This window comes from Pseudopodoces humilis, chromosome 18 (genome assembly GCF_049639895.1).
Source record: "Pseudopodoces humilis isolate 2021_Gansu_Grassland_sample_001 chromosome 18, ASM4963989v1, whole genome shotgun sequence".
In the NCBI taxonomy this organism is placed as follows: domain Eukaryota; kingdom Metazoa; phylum Chordata; class Aves; order Passeriformes; family Paridae; genus Pseudopodoces; species Pseudopodoces humilis.
In genome coordinates, this window is record NC_142217.1 from 15,555,428 (window position 1) to 15,579,895 (window position 24,468).

At 50.8% G+C, this 24,468-nt stretch overlaps 1 protein-coding gene across 3 annotated transcripts in view; it reads right to left on the minus strand.

Moving 5' to 3' along the window:
- Nucleotides 1-1,023: 1,023 nt before the first annotated feature.
- PEMT (phosphatidylethanolamine N-methyltransferase) overlaps nucleotides 1,024-24,468 on the minus strand; it is a 42,124-nt gene continuing 18,679 nt past the window's right edge. For all 3 annotated transcript variants that reach the window (XM_014252803.2, XM_005523050.3, XM_014252802.2), the window contains exons 3-8: nucleotides 20,396-20,511; nucleotides 12,498-12,643; nucleotides 7,942-8,053; nucleotides 3,881-3,955; nucleotides 3,061-3,121; nucleotides 1,024-2,366 (exon numbers count right to left, since the gene is read on the minus strand). In XM_014252803.2, the coding sequence (XP_014108278.2) occupies nucleotides 3,067-3,121; nucleotides 3,881-3,955; nucleotides 7,942-8,053; nucleotides 12,498-12,643; nucleotides 20,396-20,511 (504 nt within the window). In that variant the 3' untranslated portion in view covers nucleotides 1,024-2,366; nucleotides 3,061-3,066. The remainder of the gene's footprint in view (nucleotides 2,367-3,060; nucleotides 3,122-3,880; nucleotides 3,956-7,941; nucleotides 8,054-12,497; nucleotides 12,644-20,395; nucleotides 20,512-24,468) is intronic.

Below are 24,468 nucleotides of genomic sequence, written 5' to 3' on the forward strand. Positions count from 1 at the left end.
AATGGCGCCTCTGTGTCTCCCTCCCTACAGCCCTGGGGAACAGCACAGCAACACCTGGGACTGGGACTGGGACTGGGACTGGGACTGGGACTGGGACTGGGACTGGGACTGGTCAGGGAGAAAGGTGGGCTCTGACCGCATGAGATGGACTGGAACATCAACTTCCAGCTCCTCACCATCCCTCTTCAGGGAAGAGAGCAGATGCCTCTAAAATATCCAACTCCAACTTTATGGCAGCCAGAACCAGTTCTGTGAAAGCAAAGATGTTTAATCCGTGCTGGCTTCTGTGGAAAGAGCTACTAAAACCAGGGATGTGTCTGGCACAGCCCCAGAAGAAAGCCTTGTGCAATGCAAAGCTGCCACAGAATGGCTGGGAAGTGGGAAAGGCTGGAAATGGCAGATCAAGGGGGAAGGAGTCTGTGAAGCCAGTCCCAGCACAGCTCCAAACCCCTGCGCTCACGGCATGGGAAGCAGCTCCACCACTGGGGTTTATGGTGACAGACACACGTTTTAGGAGGCTGATATTGGCTGGGGAGGGGAATGGTACAACTGGGGTTCCTTCTGGCCTTGCAGCAGGGACTAGGAAAGGCACACATGGTCCCCAGACCGGGAATGAAACTGCACAAATACAGCCCTCGCTGTGTTCTCATTAGGAATAATTCTTCCCGTACGAGCATGTGCTTCTTCAGTAAATACTGATTTCACTTATCAACAAATGCAAGTTTATTGACATCAGAGACTTTGAGCCAGGACTGGCAACTCTGACATAAATTGTCTGAATAATGCAATGTATCCTCTCCTCAATGGTTGCTATGGGTACTGGGCCGGTTTAGCCTCCGTCTATAAACATTAGCTGTGAAGGGAATGTGGAAACTTATCTAAAAATAAAATACTATGCCCAAATCTTTGAGAGGAAGGTGGTTGAGATGGCAATAAAAAAATAAATCTATGTGTAATGGTTCTGAAGTGATGAAACATAAACACAGCATTTGTGAGCCCTTCCGGAGGAAATGGAGGCCGGACTGAAAAGAGACCAACACTTTTAATTCTGCTGAGCAATGCCTGGAGGGTGAGTTAATTACAATGTGTAAAAGCAAAAGGAAGCGGAACCGTTTCATGGAGGTGACACTGAGAAGAGGGAGGACCCTCTGTGGAGGGGACAATGTGATGCTGAGATGTGGCCCCACATTCCAGTGCCCGTGTGGGAGCCGGCAGCAGCACAGCTCCCTTCTCCAGCACCTGCTCGTTTGATCATTTACAGTTCATTTCTCACATTGTTCTGGGAATCTGTGAAAACAGAGCCTGGGGCTGGAGCATCACCTCTGGAGTCTTTCTGTTCGAGGCAGGATTCAGCACTGGACAATTCTGGGACATGGTGAGGTTGGTGGCAGGGGTGGAGGGGCACATCCATACCTGGCTGCTGCACGGTGTGGACGGCAGGAACAAACCTGTCCCTCTCTTCCCTCCCTCCCATTGCCCCTGCAAGACGGTGAAAAACAGCTGGAAGGCACTGGGTGGTGGGAAAGGCAGCAGGACCCTCATGTGGACACAGGGAAAAGGAGGGGCTGGGGCATTAACATGGCCAGGGGTGGGATACCTGTGAGGTACAGACAGGGATTGACTCTTCCCCTGGCTCTTCTCCATGCTGGGGCTTCCCCACGGGACAGCTGCCATCCCTCCATGCCCCTGGGCTGTGGTTTAGGTCATACATTCACATTCCTGTGCTTTTCAGTCACTTTGCAATAGTGTGGAGACACTGCAGGGCTCTGCACGGGTGGGAAACCGCAGCTCTGGATGGGGAGGTTCCCTTCCCAAAAAAGAAGGGGTTGGATTTTAGGTTTTTGCTGTTGTTGAGCTCACAGCAATTTCCCCTGTTCCTTCCCCATCTGTGCTTGAATCCTCAGGGGCTCCTGAGCTCTCTCCATTGCTGCACCCAAGCTTTGTCTGCTTCTCGTGGTTCTTAGGCAGCACCAAGAAGATCTTCAGGAGCCGGTGCTTCCAGATGCTCAGAGCTCGCTCATGAAAGGCCCCCGGTGTTTCTGTCACTACTCTGCTTTCCCTCCAGTCCAAAGGGAACTCCTTCTTTCCTGCAGGTCTCCAATAATCGGTGTGGGAGAAGAGGTGGGGAGGTCCTGCACTGCGTAACTCCCGGAGAGCACCGGGACAGAGATGTGGGGACAGGGACTTCCATCTCCCGTGGGCTGAGGCAAGGAGCTGCCACCAGGCTCAGGCTGTTCCTCTGGTCACTTCCAGTGCTGCAGGGAGCTCAGTCGGCTCATTAAGGGTTGCTGGGTTAATTACTAGGATACATCTCAGAAAAATGGGCAAATCAGACCGGAGAGGCACGAGGTACCCGAGAGAGAGCTCTGCAAAAGGCAAAGGGACAGGAGTCCATGGGGGACCTCGGTGGTGCCACAGCAGCTCTGTCAGAGCAGCACTTACGGTGCTGCCAAAACCTCAGCGGTGCTGTGGGACTGTCCCAACTCTACAACAAGCAGCAGGCAAATGCACTGGGGCTTCCAAGATGGCAATGAACCCCCAGGAAAGGAGCTTGTGCTGTTGCAGAAGCCTTTGGCTCCCCAAAAAAGCCTGGGCTGAGGTTTTAGGGTAAGCCCACTGGCAGAAATGTTTGTGGCTCGGGCAAGGAGCAGCTGGAGCAGGGATGCCCGATTCCCCTGAGGGATGAGCAGGCACACATGCCCTCTCACACCATCCCTACCACTGTCTGGAGCACCTGCCATGGCCAACAGTTGTTTTTTTCTGCCTGATTCAGATTAAGCCTGGAGCCTCAAAGCTTCCCAGCAATTTTCCCTCGCACTGATTCTCAAGTGTATAATCAAAACAATTTGGGGGCTGCTGGTCAGGTGCCAAGAGGCGGACACCACTGCTGCTGTGAAAAGCCTCTCTGCCTGGGATTTTGCAGAGGCTTGAAGCTGAAATGCTTTGAGAAGTGTGGGAAGGGCTCGGGAGGAGCCAGGGAAGGCAGGACTGGGCAGGGGTGCTCATTGGTGGGGGAGCCCAGCAAAGCAGCCCCTGGAATGCCCCCATCAGCAAACGTACCTGGGGCTACTTGCTCTTCACTCCCTTCTGCTTCCTGCGATAGATTTCCTCTGTGAAAGGCCTGCAGTTGGGAGGGAGGATGGGAATTCAGGGAGAGAGGGGGCAGAGACAAAAGAGAGGGGCAAAAGAAGAGAGGAAGGATTAAAATCAAGGCTACTGAGCGCTCACCTTTGGGCCTACAAAATTTGTCCTTCACAGGATGGCACAGCCCGACTATTCCTGTGCCGTGGTAATCGTGGTTTCAGCCTCTCTGGATTGTGGAGCAGCTACAGGAGCATCCCTGTGCCGAGCAGGACAAGGCTCAGCACACACCCAGACTCCCCCTCATGCAGACCATGGCTCTCTGCACCTCCTCCTCCCTCCCAAATACAAAAGACAACTGCTGCCTCTGGGAGTTATTTTGTGCAGCTCCATCCTGTGCTGTGGTTGGGCTATTGTGGTGCAAAACAGCAGAGAAGCCCATCCAAAGAACTACAAAATGTAAGTGCTTCTTGTAGGGGGCTCCTCTGAAGACACAATGAGTCCTCTCACTGCCTTCCTTATTGTTCTTCTGTAGACAGAATCCGGCACCCAAAAGGAAAAAAGGCCTCATTTTGATAAAAATAAAAAAATGCACAAATGTTCCTAGAACTCAGCAAATAGTTTCAGAGTGGAATCTGCCCATTATCAAAACAATTGAAAAATAATCCTCTGTTTTCCTTCTTCCCCGCTGAATTAATTGAGAAAAAAAAACATCTCTACTTGTGCAGCTCTCTGAAACCTTGAGAGTTAAAGCTGGTAGAAATAATTAGAAGCTCTCCAGCTCTGCACAGCTACTCACCCCTCGTACAGCACAGCGATTGTGTAGGAAATTGCCACTACAGCTGTCAGCAAAAGGCCAGCTGGGCTGGCGTGCCTGTTTTGAAAGAGAAGGAAAAAGATCAGGTAAGTACATGGGCTTATGCAAGACCTGGTTGAGAAAGTGAAATGAGACACTGGGCTGCAGAGAGCTCTCGCTTGCTCATTAAACAGAAGCAAACAAAAGGGTTGGGGTTTTTTTTTTTGTGCTTCATGTTAACTGTCTTAGACAGATGTTACTTGGCAAAGACTCTTCCCCAGCCTACTTCAGTGACTTCTTTTAAGTCTGATCCCTGCACGTCTCTGCTATGAGAGCTCCTGCTTTGATGCTAAATCCTGAGATTATAGGGATGTTTAAGGGCTGAGCAGCTGCTGACATATGGCTGCAGCTCCCAGCCCATGCTCTGAGGGAAATGCCTGATGTCCCAAAAAGATGGGCCACCCAGGGCACAGGGGACAAAAGGCAGCCAGAGCAGTGTATGGCATCGCACACATCCAAGTGGTGGCTCAGCCAGAGCAGGGATGGGGATGGAAAGGGATGGGGATGGAAAGGGATGGGAGGAGAAATGGGAAGGTCTATTCCTGCCCTGGGAAAGGTGCTGGGGTGGGTTCTGCATCATGACTGGGTGCTGGGGGCTTGGTTCACTTTTAAAGACATTTCAAGGTGTATCAGGAATGTGTCCTCCAGTGAGATGTCACCAGGCACAGCACAGGGGACCGATGCCACTCACTGCTCCTCGCTGTCTGCTCGTGGGGAGAGATGATCGAGAGCTCAGGATACAATGGAGATGGCTGTTCCTTTTAGCAGAGACCATAGCTTTGGGACCAAAAATCCTCATCACCTCCTGCTCTGAAATGTCATAGAACTGTAGAATCATGGAATGGCTTTGACTGGACAGGATCTCAAAGCTCATCTCATTCCACCCCTGCCATGGGCAGGGACACCTTCCACAATCCCAGCCTGCTCCAAACCGTGTCCAGCCTGGCCTTGCACATTTCTCCACCAAGGACCAGCTAAATACTTTATTTGCTGACAGCCAGCCCTCATCCCTCTCAGAGCTGCCACCAGCAGTTGAAGGCAATCACCAGTGTCCTAATTAAAGGGGACAATTAATATAAGCTTTCAAGTTTCTTCCAACCCAAACCATTCTGTGATTTTATGAGGATAAACATCCCACAAGCCTGGTGCAAGGTGACTTGTGCTGCTGGGAAAACACACCTGCAGAAAGAGAGACTGAACTACCTAAACCTCATACTGGAGCCACTTTCAGGAACCATCCAGCTTTGTCAGTCCCTGGAGAGGCACCCACAAATCACCTCTTCACCATTTTCATTCTGTAATAACTTTTTCCCTCATTAGGAAGCTTCGGGCAACTTCCTTCTCTCCCAAGCCCCTGCTATTACATGCTTAGTCATGTCTCCTTCTTGATTCCTATCAGAGAGAACAAATTTACATGATTGTTTGTTGACAGCAAGACCTCTAATTGCATCATTTGGCTGCAGCTCCAGCTCTGATTTACACAGCCTGTTGCTGTGAGTTAGAACACTTCCCTACCAGAGGCACACAAAGCTGTCCCCACACAGTGAATGCTCCATTTGTCTCGCAGGAGAAATGAGGCTGCTCGACACAGGTGATGAGCAGCATTTGGGTGAACTGTTCCTGTCCTCTTACGAGTTTGACCTACATATTGGGCCACATCTGATTGCAGCAGCGATGATGAATCAGTCAGGAAGGTTTTGTTGTCCTGGCAGGAGTTTTTTTGGGGTAGTTTTTGGGTAGCTGTCTGTCCCCAGCCTTGCTGCAGCTCCCCATGGCTGTGGGTCACCTCACTAGATGCTTTTAAGGCTGGGCTGGAGTCAGAGGACAAGCTGGTAAATGTGATGTTTTCATCCCTTATGGATGAGAATGGATCAATCCTTTGGGTTCTGATGCCATGATAAGGACTGTGGTGCATCACCAAGGGAGGACAAATGTGCTCTGTTCTTTTAGGTCTGCCCAGAATCAGACAGCTGCAGTGTTCCTCCAGCATCCCTCCTGCTGCCACAGAGATGGGACATCAGCCCTGGCCTCTGAGGGCAGACACCTGACATCTTCTGAAAGCTCTGGAACCTCAGGAGAAAGTGTGGACCCCCCCAAAAAATCAGCCAATGGAGGGTGTCCAGAGAAGGGAACAGAGCTGGGGATGGGTCTGGAGCACTGGGAGCAGCTGAGGGAGATGGGGAGGCTCAGCCTGGAGAAAAGGAGGCTCAGGGGGGAACCTTTTCACTCTCTCCAACTCCCTGACAGAAGAGTGAAGCCAGGATACAAGCAACAAGAAAAGAGGAAATGGCCTCGAGTTGCCCCACAGGAGGTTTAGGTTGGATATTGGGAAAATTTCTTCCCTGGAAGGGTTGTCAAGCCCTGGCAGAGCTGCCCAGGGCAGTGGTGGAGTCACCATCCCTGGAGGGATCTAAAAGTCATGTAAATGTGGCATCTGGGGACATGTTTTAGCTCTGATCATGGCAGTGCTGGGTTAATGTTTGGACTCGATGATCTTATAATCCTTTTCCAACCTAAATGATTCTGTGATTGTACGAACTGAGGTCCCAGGGAAGAGAAACAGCCAAAACCACCGTGAGAAGGGTTGTGCTGAGCTTCCCCCAGGCAGGTGGGTGGTGTCTTGGTGCCACTTTGCACAGCTCCAGCAATTTGTTCTCAGCAATTATTTGTCATGCCTCACTGGGCTTAATGGTGGCAGCCTTTTAATGAGAAAAAGGAGGCAATCACTGCTATCCTGAGCTGCTTCTAGCTGCTCTGGCCCAGAATTGTGGTGGAAAACCACAATGAGAGGGGTGAAGAAGGGATTCTGTGACAGAAACAGCTCAGGAGGGTTCAGTGAATTCTGCAAAGATTTTAGGAAGTAGTTTGATGCTGATTTTAAAACAAATAAAGATCTCCTTGTAATTCCTCCTGGTCAAATTCCTACTTCTGTGCTGCTGTGGGGGTCGTGGTGTGGTGTGGGAGACTCATCCTATCCCAGCTCTGCCCCACTTCCCACAGCAATATCCACATTTCCATGGTGCTGCTGCAGATCCTGTGGCCAACTCTGCCTGCCTTTGGCTCTCCTGCACCATTTCCCAGGATTTAAACCCCATCCTGTGCCGTGGCTCTGCCAGGAAGGGAAACAGCCTCATGCAGCCAACCCTGACAGCACCTGGGGGGATTTCAAGTGCAGAACTAACAGCAGCAAGGTTCAGTGGAGACAGGAGAGAAACCATCAGCTTTACTTATTACCAGGGGCTGCACACATGGCTGAAAAAAAATGACCAGAAAGTGGCAAAGCACTTAATTTCTTCCAGCCAAGCAGAGGAGAGGTATTCACAGTCAGGAGCACCAGTGCAAAATGCCCAGTGATAACGGCCTGTAACACTTCATGGGCTCCTGAAGTAGCACAGCCAGGTTTGTTCTTTTTTTTTTTTTTTGGTTTTTTTTTTTCTCCTGGGCAAATAAATAAAATGTGATATTAAATGAAACCCACATCAAACTTGTTAGACTGAATAGAGTATATTGCTCATTTGCTGCTAAATTACAGCCTATTCATTTCCTCCTAAGCAGGCTATTAAGCTGTGTTGTATCACACAAGGAGTGTTTCGGAAGTGTTGTCACCGTGGGCTGGGGGAAAGGGTGGCTTGGTTTGTTTTGCTTTTTTCAGAGTAATTGCAGGGTCACACTGCTCCCCAGTACCAGTGCCCTGCCCCTGCCGAGTGACACCCTGCATGAATTTGGCCCTGAATGTTGATTTTTCCACGTGCAGAGCCTGCCAAGGACCTCATTCAGCTGCAGAGCGTTTGCTGATGCCTCCTCTCCCCCAGCACTTGGCCGCTATTTATTTTTCTACAAGAAATGCTGTGAGTGTTTCGAGACAGCACAAGATTTTCCACACACAAAAATAGCCAGGGGTGGCAGAAGTCAGGGCAGGCTGTGCTTTCTCTGCCATCACAGAGTGTCTTTTTGGCCCCACACTCGCCCTACAACTAGAGGTGTTTGTAGGGGCACGTACTCACATGAGGGACCAGCCCAGGTAGACGGCTGTGCTGCCCCAGTACATGGGATTATCCAGGATGCTGAAAGGGAAGCTGGTCACTTTTTCCTCCATCAGGATGCCAAAGTAATCACCTAAGAGCAAGCAGAGAGCTTCTGGTTAGGCTCCATGAAATTGGGAGTCGTGGGGGGGGGGGCTCTGGCACACTGATTCCCCGTGCCACAGGGCATCCCTGCCAGGGATACACAGAAAAGGGTTTCAGCACTGACTTCCAGGCTGAGGAAACAGCAACAAATAAGTTGTTTGTTTACTCTGTGTCTATCAGCTTTTCCAGGAATGGCTCTTTGCCTGCGAGGAAGGTTCCTGCATTGCAGTGAGGTTGTGGCAGCCACGTCCCCCATCAGGACACAGCTCTCGAGGTCCCAACTGGTTGATTCTGGTTTTTGCATTTGTAAAATTGCCTGCTCAACACCACTCCATGAGGAAGCAAGTGCATGGGATCAAATCCATTTAATGTGAAAATAAACCCAGTGCCGTGTAATGGTGTTTGGAGCTGTTACAATCATGACCACCACGACCAAATGTCCTCATCCATAATGTCACCCTTACCTCATAGTTCAGAGAGTTTCTCAGAATTTCAGAAAATAGCACCTCTGCCTACAAAACACTCAGTTATCAGCACAGTGATGATGATGATAATGGGTGATTGTCATCTGTAATGAGGAAAGCTTTCAGAACTGTCAGCACCCAACCAGCTTTCCATCTACCTTGGAGTAATCCTTCCACCCTCCTGAAAGGAGCTTGGAAAAGAAATGACAAGGAGATGTGCAGCTCGTGAACAACATTTCTGGGGGGGTAAAGGGCCAGGATGCAGATATCTGGCTCTGTTGGTCTTACAAGTGAGACCACAAAGCACCACATCTACACGACTTTTAAATCCCCCCACTGCCCTGGGCAGCCTGTGTCAGGGCTTGACAACCCCTTTGGTGAAGCACTTTTTCCTGACATCAAATGTAAACATCCCCTGGTACAACTTGGGGTCATTTCCTCTTGCCCTGTCCCTTGTTGCAGATCCTGACCCCTCTCTGGCTGCACCCTCCTGTCAGGGAGTTGTGGAGAGCCAAAAGGTTCCCCCTGATCCTCCTTTTCTCCAGGCTGAGCCCCTCTCCCAGCTCTTTCAGCTATTCCTGCTGCTCCAAACCCTTCCTCAGTTCTGTTCCTTTCCATCCACTGCACCACCCATGCTCCATGTCCACTGCAGAAGCATTGATCCGTGAGGAGCAGCGGGTCCCCCAGCCCAGGGCACTGCCACCAGCCCAGGCTGTGTCCCCAGCTTTGCTGCCAGCCCCTTCCCTGACCTTGGGCGAGTCTCCTCCGTCCCTCCCGGTGCTATTGTGCACCGATCATAACATCAGTCTTTCTTAGAGCACAGAGGGTGGTGAGGATTAATGTATGGTGAGAAAGTGCTCACAAATCCAGATGAAAGGCATTACAGGAGTGCAAACTATTCAAGGTTATTATTATTACCTGGATAGTATTGTAATTTCTTTGACCTCACATGGTGCTAAAACATTTATTTCTAAGGATAAACAGCCCCTGCCCAATTACACAATGCTTTTGGGCTTTAACTACAGGCCACTAAGTGAGATAATTGCCTTGTATTCATACTATATGTTCTCACAGTTACTTGGCAATTCATCTCTGAGATTGTTCTGGTAGAAAGAACACATCACCCCCTGCCACAGCCCATTTCTGTGCTTTTTTATGTGTCAAAATGCTTCATTATCCCCTGCCCGCCCTCGCCTTTGAGCTGAACGCCTCACTCTGGCACTGGCACTGAGGAGGTTCACACAAAGCCTTGGGTCCGTGGGGCTGGCAGGGACTTATCTGTGCCCAGCACTGGTGGGGCTGTGCAACCCTCCAGGCAGGCTCCCCATGAGCAGGAGCACACAGGCAACTCCCCAGGAGATTTTCCAGTGTAATCTCTGCCTCTAAACCTGCACAGGTCAATGAACATGACCAGCACAGAGGTGGTTTATATGTGTTTATGTTCAGAGAGGTGCTTAGGGACAGGACTGTGTGTTGTGTTGCACAGCATCACCCTGAGCATCTCCTGTGCCTTCATGAGCCCTCAAATCAGGAATCAGCCTTGCCAAGGCACTTTGGCATCTAATTTGAGTTATTTTTTTGCTGGAGGTCTGTGCAGCCATCTCACTGCACAGGGTGGGATGACAGCAGCAAAAAGCCATTCAGTGCACTCTGCAAGGTCCCCCAGAATCCCTGGAGCCTGACCTGGGCTGAAGCACCACCTCTGCTTCACCCTGGAGACTTGTCAGCCTCTCCAGGCCCAGCAACAGACTTTGGTCAGTTCAGATTGACTTGAAATCTTGGTCAGTGCTGGAAAAAATGTCACAGGCAAAGCAGCCTCTCCATGTCCTCAGCCTTGAGATAAGCCAAGCCCTCATCACCATGTTGTTTTGGGAAACAGGGCAAACAAGGAGGGTGCTGAAGTGATGCCTGAATCCCAGTGAGGGCACAGGGCACCAGGGATGGTTCTGCCAGGATGAGGGACCACATCCAGCCGCTGCAAACAGCATCTGGAGCTGGTGCTGCCGTGCTGGAGATGGGGTGGCACAGCCAGGCTGCTGGAGAAGGGTGACTCACACAGCTCCCACTGCACCATTTAGCCCACACTAGAGAGACAAAGTGTTCTGCAGCTGCTCCAAAACCTGAATGTGCTGTAAGGAAGGAATTAAACAGGCATCCCTGTGCCCTGCCTGGTTCAGCCCTCATTGCTGTAGAAAAACCCACAAAGGGTCACATCCAGGTCCAGTAATTTTTGAAGTGTCTGTGTGTCAAAAACTTTTCTTGAGCTCAGATGTCAACAGTGAGAAGAAGCTGGATGCCCTCTCCTTGCCAAACAGTGCAGCCCTTTGCTATCTGGAGTCCTTGCTCCACCTGCAGCACCAGGGCAGCACTAAAATCCTGCATGGATATTGGAAGTACCAGTCCTGAGAGAGTCCTGAGCAAGAGAACATCCCACATGGGATACTCAGAGACCTGCAGACCCGTTGTCTTCCCCATGGCTGGGGAACAAACCACGCTGAGGGACATTCTCCATTAAGAATTTGTTGGACTCATGGGGCTTGTGTGGAGTGGAGAAGCTGTTACCAGTCCAAGGATGGATCCTCTATGGGCCTCCAGCTGGGCCATGCCTCAGTGCTGCAGAGGTTCTGAGCCAGCCTGAAATGCTCCTGGAATGTCCCCAGCCTGACTCAGCTGTGCCCTGGTGCCCGTCATGCCCTGCTAGCAGAGAGAGCTGGTCCTTGGCGTGTCCAGAGAGCCTCCCTGGCAGAGAGGATGGAGCAGAAATGCCTTATATGGACCACTAGCACCCAGCTCTTCCCTGCCTTGGGGGATACAGATCTGAGGGAGAGGGCCCTCTCACCTCTTACGCTGAGCCTGACTCACTTGTTTGCTTTTTCCCAGCGGTTCAAGTCCAGTGGATCCTCCTGGTGGGATGAATCAGGCTTTACGTAAACAACTCCAGATCTGGCTGAACTTCAGGAGCGTTCAAGCAGCTCTTGCTGATGGGTACTCCTGTGCCTGGCCTTTCTGGACATGACTCCACAGGCATGACATCACTTCAGAGGGCTGCTGGTGATTTTGGAGGATGCTGGTGCCCAGTAGCTGAGGGACAGGGGTGTGACAGGGGCCCAGGAGCGAGGCTGCACATGGAGGGTGAGGGCACACGTTTAGGAGTGCTGAGCTCTATTTTTGACAGCAGGATTTCGGCCAACTCAACACATTTCTTTGCAACTCCACTTGAAACCAGGAAGGCTTATTAAGTCCCTCTCTTCTTCCTAACACCGCCACAGGAGCTAATTGAATCTGGTTTGTAAAGCACTTGCAAAAGCACAGCCTAAATGAGGTGTCAAAGCTGGGGCTGTGATTATTTCAGCCAGCAGGAGCTGCCCCTTTCCTTGGATATTTATTGTTCCTGTCTCTACTTTATTTTTATGAATTCCACACATACTGGCATGTTTTCAAAGTCAACAATGCTAACAGAATTACGCTCTAAATGTGAAAGCAGGCACAGTGGAAAATGCCTTCTGCCATAAAGCGGCAGATAAAAGGATCTGTCAGCGAACATCAGGTTTATTGCAGAGGGGAGAGCAAACAACATCCTGCCTCAGCACGTGTGATGAGCAGGTGGGTGCTCGAAGCAGGGCTGCTGGACAGCTCACACCCACTGTGCCAGGGCTACTTGTGAGGTCTTGAACTTGGGGTTGCTTTTCTGGAGGGTGTTTGGGCTGGCAGATGAGCAGCTGTGCTCCAAACCTCCAGGCTTGATGCTGGAGGTGATGGGATTTGCTGTATAAAACCACTGTGCCATTCCCTCTGTGTGTGGTAACTGAGGTAACAGCAGGATTGGGTCATCCTTTGGTATCATAATGACAAATCTAACAGCCCTGAAGGCAAGGATGAGGAAATTCCTACAGGATTGTGCCCTAGCAAGAGATCCCTGCAAGGATTAAATGCACTTTCTGGTAAAGCTGTTGGATTTTCAGTGCTTACCTAGGAAGGTCCCGGTGAATCCCAGTGCTAAGAAGCTGGAGATGACAAACAAGGTCCCTACAGCTGAGATGGCCAAGCCTGTGTAGTAGGTCCAGAGGCAGTCCCAGCTCTCCAGCTTCGGCTGGCTCTTCATGGCTTCTGTGAAGCTGTTGGGGAGACAACAAGGGCTGTTACAAGCAGCAACCCATGATTAACATCACCCACGTTCCCCTGGGAGATGTGGAGATTTGGGAGTGGAAGCTGCTGAAGAGGTTCCCTCTCCAAATCCTTTTTTCCACCCAGGCCTACTCAGCCTCCCAATGGGAGAAGCAATCAGCTGAAGACTGTGAGGAGCCAGGGCTTAATCTGGGGCAGCTATTTCTACTTACAACCCTTGCTCACTCCTGGAAATACCAGTCCCACTGACCTGTGATATCAAATGCTTTTCCTTATTCACCAAATCCCACTTTTCAGCATGACTGAGAGCTCTGGGACAGACGCCCTTGCAAATGCTGGAGGCACAGGACTCGAAGGGTTGGGAACAATTGGCTGGATTATCTCGTGCTCCCACCCCCGTTCCCCTCCATCAAAATATTTTGCAGCATTCATGTGTTAGCCACGTGCCCAGGAGTGATTCACAGCTGGAGCCTGACAGCCAGGGGGAGGATTGGAACGGCGAAAGGAAAATACGAGAGAGACGAGGCGTTTTCCAGTGCGAGCACAGCTCCTCCGTTCCAGGCTGGGTCAGGCATTTCGGCTCTGACCTTCCAAATACTCCTTTGTGATTGGAATAATGATGACCCCTCCCTTCAGCCCCCTGAGCTCTGCCCAGAGCAGGGCTTGGCAGGATTTGCATCGCACACGGCTCCGACGCAAACGCGCGATGACAAAAGAGACAACGCTGTGATTAAAAAAACACCATTAATAACAGGAGAGGAGATAACAGACCCACAGAGCCCTACACAGCGTTTCTCCACATGTTGTTGACACATGAGGTAGGAAACTTGGAACCTTTTTTTAATGAGCACCCTGGAGGCTAAAATTCAAGTGGAATTAACAGCTTTCTTGTGCTTCCAGCCACCACTGTCTGCCAGGGGCAGGAGAGTTATTCCTGCCCACAGTCCTGGGCTCCTCAGCTGGAAAGTGCTTCCATAATGCTACCTGCAGGGCTTGGGATAGCTTTTTCCCCTGGTGTCCATCTTCCCTAAGCCCTGCAAACCTCTGGATTTTCCCTGTTGCCCAAATAAAAGCCGAGAGAGACAGTCCTGCCTGCGTGGCTGAAGGCCAGGCAGCTGGAAACACGTCCTTCAAAGGCTTGGTGGCAAGTTCATGCACCAAGCAAGTCCAGGATAATACTTACACTCTGGTTTAGGAACCTGGATGATATTCTCTGTTCACTTTGGAGTTTGCTCCCACTAGGCTTTCTATTGTTGAGGAGCTTTTAGGACCCCAGAACAAAACATTTAATCATCAGTTTGGATTGGAGCAAGGAAACAAAACATGGAATAAATGTAATACGCTCAGAAGCGAGCAGAACCACAGCATCTGGATGCTTTACATTCTGGAAATTACAGGGAAATTCCTTTTCCCAGGAGCCAAGCGCAGACAGAGGAACAACAGCGTGGCCCCAGGCGATGCAGGCACAGTCCCCAGGGCTGGCCCTGCTCCAGTGCCCAGCACAGCTCCCTGGGCTCACCTGGCTCACACTGGCTTAGTTTAAAATCATTTCTGATGGGAAGGCACAAATCTGGCTGCACTGTGAAGCAGAAGCAGCTGCACAATCCTTTGCATCATCTCTGTGGTGTTTATTTTGAAATGACACAAGTCTCCTCTATGAGGAAGCCAAAAAATCCATGTCCCTGCTCCCAGCACTGCCTGGGTTTGGGAGGAAAGCAATCCCCCTGCAGGGATGTGCCTTTCTGCCTGAGGAATCCTGGCCTGGCTGTGCAATCAAAACACACCCTGACACCCCCAGGGATGCTCTGCAGCTCTTTACTCACACAGAGGAGGGTGTGCCTTTCACAGCATGAGGGTTTGGCTCCACACCTGGCCAGGACCTATCCAGAGGGCACCAGCACCAGGAAGGATTTTACAGCAATTTGCTGATCCCCAGGAAGGCAAACCTGGGACAGCAATGCTGTGCTGGATCCCAGGCACTGGCAAGGAGATGGCAAAGCAGAAAGAGGTACAGCAAGAGCAAAGCCCTCAGAACCTGCTCTGGATGAGCTGGGTTCACACTCTCTCACATCCTCAGGACTCCTCTGTCCAATGCTGATGACCTGACTTGGTCTTGGAACATGGAACAAAGGCGGCTTCAAGAGCATGATCTGGTTGGCTGGGAATCAGCACTGGAAGTTTTGCAACCAGCACATGGTATGGTTTGTTTTGGCAAAGCTGTCTCTCCCGCTCCAGATGATCCCATCCCTCCTTTCCATGGTTGGACAGGCCTGCATTAGTTATTCTCATCAGCATGTCTTGCTCAGTTCCCTGCTGTATGGCTTACAGCTAGGGAGGGAGGTGTTTGCATGGAGATAATGGACTGCCTTTCCCTCTAGGAATGGTTTATATCTTCCTAAACACACTCTCTATTTGCATTAAACATGATGCGCTCAGGAGTTCTCAGAATTGGTAAATAAACCTTTTAAGCATTTTCGGTGCTGGGCCGTGACAAGCAGCACGGAGCCATCAATTATTCCAGCATCCACGATGGTGAGGGAGCCTCCCTGGCCGTGTTTCGCCCTCCCTGGCAGGAAAGGACAAGGTTTTGGGCATTTCCCTTGCTAGGGAGCCAGTCTCTTGAAATATGACATATTTCAGTCTGTCATGAAACCAGTCCCTTCCTTCATGTGCCTCTGAGTCACGTTGGTGACAGCGTTTATTTCAGGCTCACGACGAGGCAGCGGCACCGCTCAGCATCCAAGAGGACATCAATTAGAGCCAGGCTTTGTCCCAGTACCTGGAATTGCCTTCTGTGCCGAGCAGAGTGATTGCCATGGTGAGGAGCAGCCATCCCTCTTCCAGCACAGGGGAGGGTGGGGAGGCTGAGACCTACTTTGATCACATCCCTGGCTGCTGTCCCCATGAGGGGGGGAATTAGAAGATGCTCCCAGCTTTTGCAAAGGCAAAATGGGGTAATGGGGCTTCCCCTGACATCTCCCCACACTTGCCAATTTGAAGCATGACACCAGAGGCACACATTCTCCACCAGCTGGGAAAAGCCCAAATCCTCCAACTCTGCTCTGGCCAAACTGGCAGATTTGGCTAATTCTTGGCAGGAGAGGAGCAGCCAAGGCAGCAGGCACTGTTCAGCTCAGCAGATAAAAAACAGAGAGGTACTTGCTCAGACACTCAGAAGTTTTATCAGTGCTCCATGGGAATCCCAGAATGGATTGGGTTAGAAGGGACCTTAAAGCCCACCCAGTTCCAAACCCCTGCCATGGGCAGGGACACTTTCCACCATCCCAGGTTGCTCCAAGCCCCACCCAACCTGGCCTTGGCCACTGGGATGGGGAAGCCACAGCTTCTCTGGGCAACCTGTGTTTCCACATAAAACATTTCCTCATAAAAAATCTCTTCCCTGTATCTAGTCTGAATCCCTCCTCTTTCTGTCTACCACATAATAAACCATATGAACTGGAAAACCACTCAGAGTGGCTCTGCACTGTGGGAATGGACATGTCACACCAGTGGGTTCACAGGAATAAAGTGGGAGTGAGGGAAATAGGCAGCAGATCCTCTGGCTGGGACACGAACAGGACGTGCAGCCAGGTTTGCACATCAGGTGCTGATTTATTCAACCAGAAAACTTAACAAGTCACAGTCCGAAACACATCCCCAAAGGCCACATGGGAGCAGGAAGAAAACCTGGAAATATTGTACTAAAAGAGAAGCTGAGGTTTCTAGGTCTTGTTGGGGGCATCTCTCTGTTGCCCCCACCAAGTGTATTTTGTCATCCCTCTCCTTAAAGGAGGACAAAAACCTCATCCAGCAAACTGGGTCGCTGCAGGGAGCAGCCCAGCAGTGCTCCCTTTGACTGATCCCAAAAACCAGCCTGGAAACTGGGGCTGATAAGCACAATTGGAGCAGAATTGGGCCAGGGGCCAGCAGGCAGCAAGGAAGCAGCAGTGGTACAGGCAGCCAGGGTTTCGGTGACAACAGCCACCACTGCGAGGTGCCACAGTCACTGTGTGGGACGTCGCTCTGTCCCCCACGCCTGAGGTTTTGTTCCTCTTGGCTAAAGGAGGCAAAGGGGATAAAAACCATCCGGTGGTGCCCAGCAGCACAAGCTGCAACAAAAGATCTTGTTCATTAGAAAACAGCAACCTCAACAACACCGAAATCGTCCTGCTGATACCACTGGCAATTGTCAGCCCGGTCATCATCCTCACAGCTTCTTTTGCCAATAATGACTTTGCTTTTCTGACAGCACTGGGGTGTGTGTGTTATTTAGGTCAGCTGGGGGTTGTGGCAGCTTCTTCCCCTGCCTCACATCTGAGCTGTGAGGTTTCCTCATCTGGATGCCGTGGGCAGGAGGTGCTGTTGGCTCCCTGGCGCTTTTCCTGAACAGGTATCAGATATTTCTGTCACTGTGGCTCACAGGGGGATCGGCTCAGTCAGTCCATGTTCGATTCCCATCATCAAACTTGGTCACTTCTGCACACAGGGCCATGTGGTTCTGGGATCAATGCCATTTACAGCACACTCATTCATGGTGCCAGCTCACAAAATTAAACAGGATTGAGCATAAGGTGAGAGGCACTACCTGGCAATGACAAACAACCCCTTTTCTGTGCAAATCCCATCCCAGAGTGGATTTATTTTCTTGGAAGCATCAGCTCCAAGTGGGAAATCCACACAGGAGGCAAGACCCAGAGCGTGGCATCAACGCAGGACTCGATGCCAGCCTGCAGCACGATGCCACTAAGCCCTGGCACAGCCTCTGTGGGACTCACACTGAGACACCCCAACACCTGCAGCCCCCCCAGTCAAGGTGGGCACGTGGCTGTTGCCTTTAAGCTCAGGCAAACATCTTGAGACCCATCAGGAGGGAGGCTCAGAACCTCCTTGTGTGCCTGCCCAAGGGTGGGGAGCGTGCCAGGGAGTGCCAAAGGCAGTGCAGGAGGGTTTGGAGGCAGTGCCAGTGGCTAATTGTGAATAAACTGATGCAGGGAAAGATACCAACAACGTGGTGAGGGAGGAGGGAGCGATACCAGAAGCGAGCCTGGAGGACAGTGAAGGTTGTCACGTCCCATGTCACACAGATAACAGTCACAAACTGCACACAGTGCAGATAGTTCAAAAGTTCAGGAATTGTTTTCACAGATAAGAGCCTTGGTGATGGAAGTTCCTTGCTTCTTGCAAAAAGAAACTGTTGTAATGAAAATAATCATTGCACCAAAGCAATTAAGGATGCTTGTCTTGTGCACTTGACTAAGCAGGTCCCCCCTGGTCACAGGTCAGTCTGGATTGCAAGCCAAGGCTGATAATGAAGCTGAGAGCTGGGAAGCATCTAATTGCTTAACTGAGCACAAAGACATCCCTCTTCTTACACGCAAGGTATCCTTTTGGAGACAAGCTGACACGAGAGCATCGTGGTGCTGTTGCTGAGGAAGGACCGCAGCACAGACCCTGCGGGGGGCAGGTGGTGAAGCAGCCACACACCCCAGCTCCCAGGTGCTGTCAGCCAAAATGCCAACCCCCTCCCCAAGTTCTGTCTGCTCTGCCCTCCCCTCCTCCGCCCCCAGCTCAGAGCCTTTCAAGAATTCAGCTGCAAAAAGGAAGCAGGCTTTTAAAGCCAAAAGAAACATCCCCTGGGCTCCACATCGCTCCCTGGCAGCCTCCACCCACGTAACAACTCCCCAGAGCAGGAAAAGAGGAGTTTTAAAGGCTGGATTACAGCACTGGAGGTGGAGGGACCCCTGAGGCTGCCTTTTTGCTCACTATCAGCAGCCCTCACGCTCTGCACAAGTAACCCTGGCCCGCGCCAAGGGATTGTCTTCGAGGGGCTGAGGAGCAGAAAACCTGCTCCAATAAAAGTGACTCAGAGAATAAAATAAAGGGAAAAGCAAAATAGCAAGAGCAGGTTAGACATGTCTCTCCCAGCATCACTGGTCACTGAGATGACAGTGACTGTCACATGAAGCCCCTCTGGTCAGCAGAACCCTGGACTGGACCTGGCTGGTACCGTCATGCAAGGCTAAGGAGCAGGATGAATCCTTGCCAAGCAGCAAAAGCTCTCCATGCTGGAGAAATAAGCCTTGGGCAGCCCTGGAGGGCTCACTGAGCTGGGAATGGAGGCAGTGAGGCTCCCAGGTGTGTTTTGGGATAACTTCAGTAGTTTCTGCTCTGATGATTACCCTGGAACCACCCAATCCCCCCCCACAGTTATGGGCTTGCCTTGCCAGAAGAGCAAGGAAAGGGGAGGGAACAACCCAACTATGTGGGAACATCTGTGAAAAAGGAACTTTCTGTTGCAATAATTTGAAAGGCTTTGGTCCATCGGGATGGGCTGGTGCCTCATCTGTGTTCTGCTGGGGCTGAGCTGCCCCATCTTCTAGAGCCTCTCCTCCAAACCCAAGGCCCAGATGGAGCTTTTCCAGCCCCTGGATCAACCTTGCTGCTTCCTGCAGGGCCCAACTGCTGGGCTGCACAGGCAGAGCCAAACTCAGCGTGTCCCACAGTCCCCCCAGACCCATGACACAGAGCAGAGCCAGCCCTGGTAGGGCTCTGAGGGCTCTGCAGGGACAAAGTGTGACACAGTCCAGGACACACGAGGCCACTTTGGCTCTCCCAGCAGTTCCCTCTCAGTGCCTCCTTGTGACCCGTGAGCCTCGCTGACCCAGGAGCCAGCAGGACCACTGGAAATGAAGATTGTCCCTCCACCAGCTGTGTTTTTAATTAAAGGCAAGGACAAGGCTTTGCATTGCTTCCCAGACAACAAGTGACTATGTAATTTGTGCAAGAGACTGTCGAGACATTCCCCAGCAAAATCCAAGCCCGCTGTGTCACTAAGACATCAGCAGCACACACACATGCCCTCTGCATTCGATTATAGCCTTGTTCACTGCAAGCTTCCTTTCAGTTTCTGCCATCAGCAGGAGCTGGGACAAACACAGAAGGGCAAGGGCAGGTCCTGGTGTCATTTCCAGGAAAGCAGAGCTCTTAAATACATGTGCAAATTCCAACCTGAGAACTCTTCGCCTGGGAAATTACCCAGAGTACTAAACAACCCATTAGCTCTGACCCTGGTATAATTGAATCTGGGAATTTAGTGAGTCTGTCTCTCCCTAACAGCAGTGGAGATAAAGCCTACCAGATCACAGATAAATTGCTGGCATTGAGGAAATCTTCTGCAGTAAAACCTCTCTGCTGCACTGGGAACGTTAAAGGACATGTTCCCATGGAGTATGGTGTATCAGTCATACAATACTATTAGCCAGCACAGGTAGTGTTTAGAGATAGCAGATAAGAGTTTCAAGAGACTGTTTGTTAAGTGCACAGGTAATCCTGCTCTTCTGCACAGGAAACTGTGGCTTCTTAAAAGCAGCTTTAATTTTGTTTATGATTTTTACAAGAAAATTAAAAAATTCTGCTGTTACATATGATCCATCCTGTGTAAACAGCCCTGCCACCTGGGCTGCTCACAGGAGAGAGGAAACATCCCCAGGGAGCAGAGCAAGGTAACCTGTGACACTTAATGACCGGTGAAACTGATGGGTTTGGCCACGCTGCTGCTGCGCCCCTCATCTTTATTACAAATCCGGGAATAAATCTGCTGCTGGCTGAAGTTATCCAACCATGGGAAAGCAATATGCTGGGGTTGGATTTAACACTGCTGAGAAAATGTCCCTTTTCTCCCCCCCTGAGTGCAGAGGGTCATTTTTTTCCATGGATATACAGCAGCAGGATGAGCTCCTTACCAGTGGCTCCGCACACAGTTCAGCACCAGGATGGCAACACCCAGGCAGTAACAGGCAGCGTGGGGAGAGCCGAAGATTTGGCTGAGTGCTCGTGTTTTGTGCTCCCATCTGGCTACCTGGAGAGACAAGGGAAAACAAAGTGGGTGGTTGGGGTGCCTGGAACACGCTGCCCCAGGAGAATAAATCCCGCAGGCTCGGCCTCACATGTTCAGGACATTTTATCTGTGTGGCTTTGTGAAAGAAACAAGTGGAGGCCACTGATGGGACATGGCTGAACCAAGCCTGGGGATGAGAGCTGCTTCTCCTGCCTGTGCCAGCCCTGCTTGCATTGCATGTGCCCTTGCACACGAGGTCAGACAGCAGCATCAAGGCACAGGCTCATGAAAAAAAAGAAAAAAAACAAGCCAGAAAATACCCTACACATCAGTTTTAGGGAACACAAGGCTTGGACACGTGTCTAACAAGGATGAGAGCGTTGTTAAGGCTGTCCCCTGCCCACCAAAAACAAAAGGCCCCTGCCATGGATCTGAATATTGCTCTCCTGAAAGGAAAACAGATCCCTGAGCATGGGATGCACCACAGGAACGTTCAGCTCTCATTTTTGGGGCTGTGGCATCTCCCACATCCAATCTCAGGGACCACACCTACCAGGAACAACCTCTCCCTCTGCTTATCCAGAAAAGTTTGCAAATCCTCTCTCAAGCTTCCTCAAGACAAGATCTTCCACCTTTGCCCAGAGAACTGCTTCCACTTGAACCAGCTCAGCCTTCATGAGCAATTGTAGCCATTCAGGTTTAGTCTGCTCTCCTCACCCATCCCAGCCCAGCAGTGACAGCCCAGGACTCACACATCCACACACAGCATCCCTGGGAGGTGTTAGCATCCTTCACAGCACGTTTTTCCTGGTTCCCACGTTCAGCTCCCTGATCTGCAGATGCTGATGGGCCCCTTCCCAAACCACCCCACAGATGAGGAGGTGCCCTCTCACCCTGGGAGGCTGCTGCTCCCAAAATCTGCAAGACCAGATTCACCCCAGTCACCAAATCCAGGCCTGGCACTCCCAGCTGATAAAAATCCTCACAGCTACTTTGTTTTCTACCTTTCCTGCATCCCTCGGAAAGCTGTCACTATATTTGTTTCTTCTCTTTGGCTCCACTTTCAGGAGCCAAGCTGGAGGTTTGGATCAGACACCAGACCCGAAATTCCAGCCAAGGAGAGAGAGAGCACACCTGGGCAATGAAGCAGGAAGCGGGAGTCAGCAGAACATCTCAGCACCAATTTGCTTCTCAGACATGGCTGGCACTTGATTAGCTTCAAATGCACTTCACTCCCTCGCATGGAGCCTGGGCAGCTTTCGGGGGCACCTGCAACCCAGCTCTTCATCTGCTCTGAATGTATTTGGTAATTTATTGGCTCAATTTGAGCAGAAAAAGGTAGCTTTGCAGGTCTTGCTTTCCTCCCAGGCTGATGTAGAAGCACAAAGTGCTGCTGGTGGAGGGGGACTGCTGGCTTCAGGAGGGGGGAACGATGAAAACCTCTGATAAGCAGGGGCACTGATTTCACATGCTGAGAGCTGATTCAATTAGTTATGCAATGATTGCTCTGAAATTACAAATCCACTCATGACAGAGAGAGCTGCTTCACTGCCTTTTTCTGGCTGGTATAAATAGTTTGTATTCTAAATTGAATTTAAAACACCGTGCGTCACGCTGCTGCTAAAATCGGCGCTGCTGTTTGAGTGCTGAGAGAGTGAAAAAATAAATATAAGGTGCATTACCACCTTTGGAAAGTAAAAAGAAGTGACCATACAGGTGACTTGAGTCACAGATGGAAAAATGCAGCCATGTGCCAGTTGTCTGTACCAGCTTCCTAATTCCCTGGAAATTATTCTGGCAGCATTTGCATGGATGGCAGCTCCTGGCTTGCTCAGGGAGCTTTGAAGAGCTGAAGGAGAAGAAGGCAGGGCTGCTGGGATCAGAGGGAAGGGCTGGTGTGCTGCTGGGAGCCAGGTCACTGTAATTACCCTCACCTTTAGAAAGGCACATCTGGGCAGCAAGGCTGGGATGAGGGGCTGCTCCAGGCAGCAGCTGCAATGGGATCACTCCCAGCACAGCCCGCTTTGTGCTGCATCACACAGCTGGGACTGAGGGGCCAACTCTTATTTAGCTGTCACAGCTTTCAGATGGGACCCCAGGCTCCTTTTCAAGCCCACACAGGAGCCATTCCAAGCAAAGCTGGGAGCCACCGCAGGGCTGGAAGCGGCGGCACCCACCGGGTCCCGCGGCGATATTTCAGTAACAATTAATTAGTTCCGGTTCTGGTTCTATTTCTTGAACAACTAATTAGTTCAGGCTTGGTTCTAATTTTCTAATTTTAGTCGTTTTGAGCTAATATTAGCACTCGATCGACCCACAGCTACACAGCTGCCTTAATGGCTTTATAAAATCATGAGCTGATGTGTTATTATTTAGTGTGTGACGGATGCAGAATGCTTCCAGAATCTTCCATGGCCATGTGTGGGACAGAGTAGGGCTGAGACCAGCAGCTTCCCAGGAGGCTGCACCCATTCCTGGAGTGCTGTTTGCTCTCTCAGCTAGGGTGGGCACTGTGCTGACCATGGGCAAGCCCCATGTCAGGGCTGTGCCTCCTGGAAAAGGAAAAAGAGGAACATTTTTATTTTTCTTCCAACTCCAAGTTTGGAAATGGAGTTAATTCAAAGTTTCCTGACTTACCCAAGGGTCAAAGCAATAGAAAAAAATTCTTCTTCCAAAGCTCCCAGCACTCTGCTTTCACTTTAGGATCCTTGGTGAGGGCTGCAAGTAATTTTTTTAATGTTTCCCCCAACGCTCATTATCGAAATAAATCAACGAACGGATGTGGCTGCAAAGCTGGGGATGCTCTTGGGTCCCATGTTCTGCCTTTGGCAGGCCATTCCGGGGGCAGGCTCAGCTGGCTGATGTTCCCAGGGAATTGCTTCCTCCTAGACGTAAATTTGGGGCTGATTTCTACGTAACCGATCCAAGACATTTCCCCAACCGCTCGGGCAAGTGCGTAAACAAAAATGAAAGCACGGGCACACATCCCCAGTGCCTGCCCTGATGGAAAATGGAAATGCTCTGCGTTTCCTTTTCTTTTTTTGGGCAGGCAAACCACGAGCCACCTCGAGAAAGGCCACAAATAACCACTCAAAAAGCAATTTCATCTCACGAACCTGCCTCCGCAGTAACCAACGGGAAATGCTCTTTCCAGCTCTGTGTGCATGGCAGACCATGGCCTCTCATTAATATTTAGTATTTGTTTGAAGGAAATTGATTCTTTTTGTCTGCCATCCAGGGAAGCTGCCTTCTGAACACGCTACATTTTAATTGCTCAGTCCCAGCTCTGAATTAAAGCCTTTGTGCTGTTTCATGTGACTCCATTGCTATATCTGGCTCGCCCCAGAGATGGGCAACGAAACCAGATAGCCCAAAGGCTCAGGACAAAGGGACACCTTGCATCTCAATGCAAATCAGTCATTTTATGTCCTCACATTGCCCCATCACCATGGTACCCAAAGAAAAACGTGCAGGGACTGGTGAATTTAGCCTCGTGGCACTCCTGGGAGGCTGGGATGGATTAGCAGCTCCTTTCAAATCAAGGGAAACTGAGGCATGGGAGGATTGAGGTGAGTGTCTGCTTCTCAGCTCTCCTGAGGGGTAGAGGGGCTGTGTCTGCATCCTGCAAAATCCCATCATCCACCTGGGGAGATGCTCTGCACATTTCTTGGGATGCCCTTGCCCTGGACAAACTGTTGGAATGAAAATATTCAGTGTCCAGGTCTGGGCTGGAGAAAAGATGACAGTGAACAGGTTGTCCTCCCTTCACAAACCCATCTCATAGTATTTGACAGCATGAAGGGTTTTTCCCCATCCCATGGGGTCTAGGAAGCCTGCTGAGAGGTCCAGAAGTCAGAAATTCCATGAGAAGTCGAGAGGAAGAACAATGAGCTCTACAGGATACATCTGAGCCCAAGTCCCAAGAAGATGCAAGTTCATGGGGAAAACCCTGGATATATGGGTGATCCAGCCCCAACT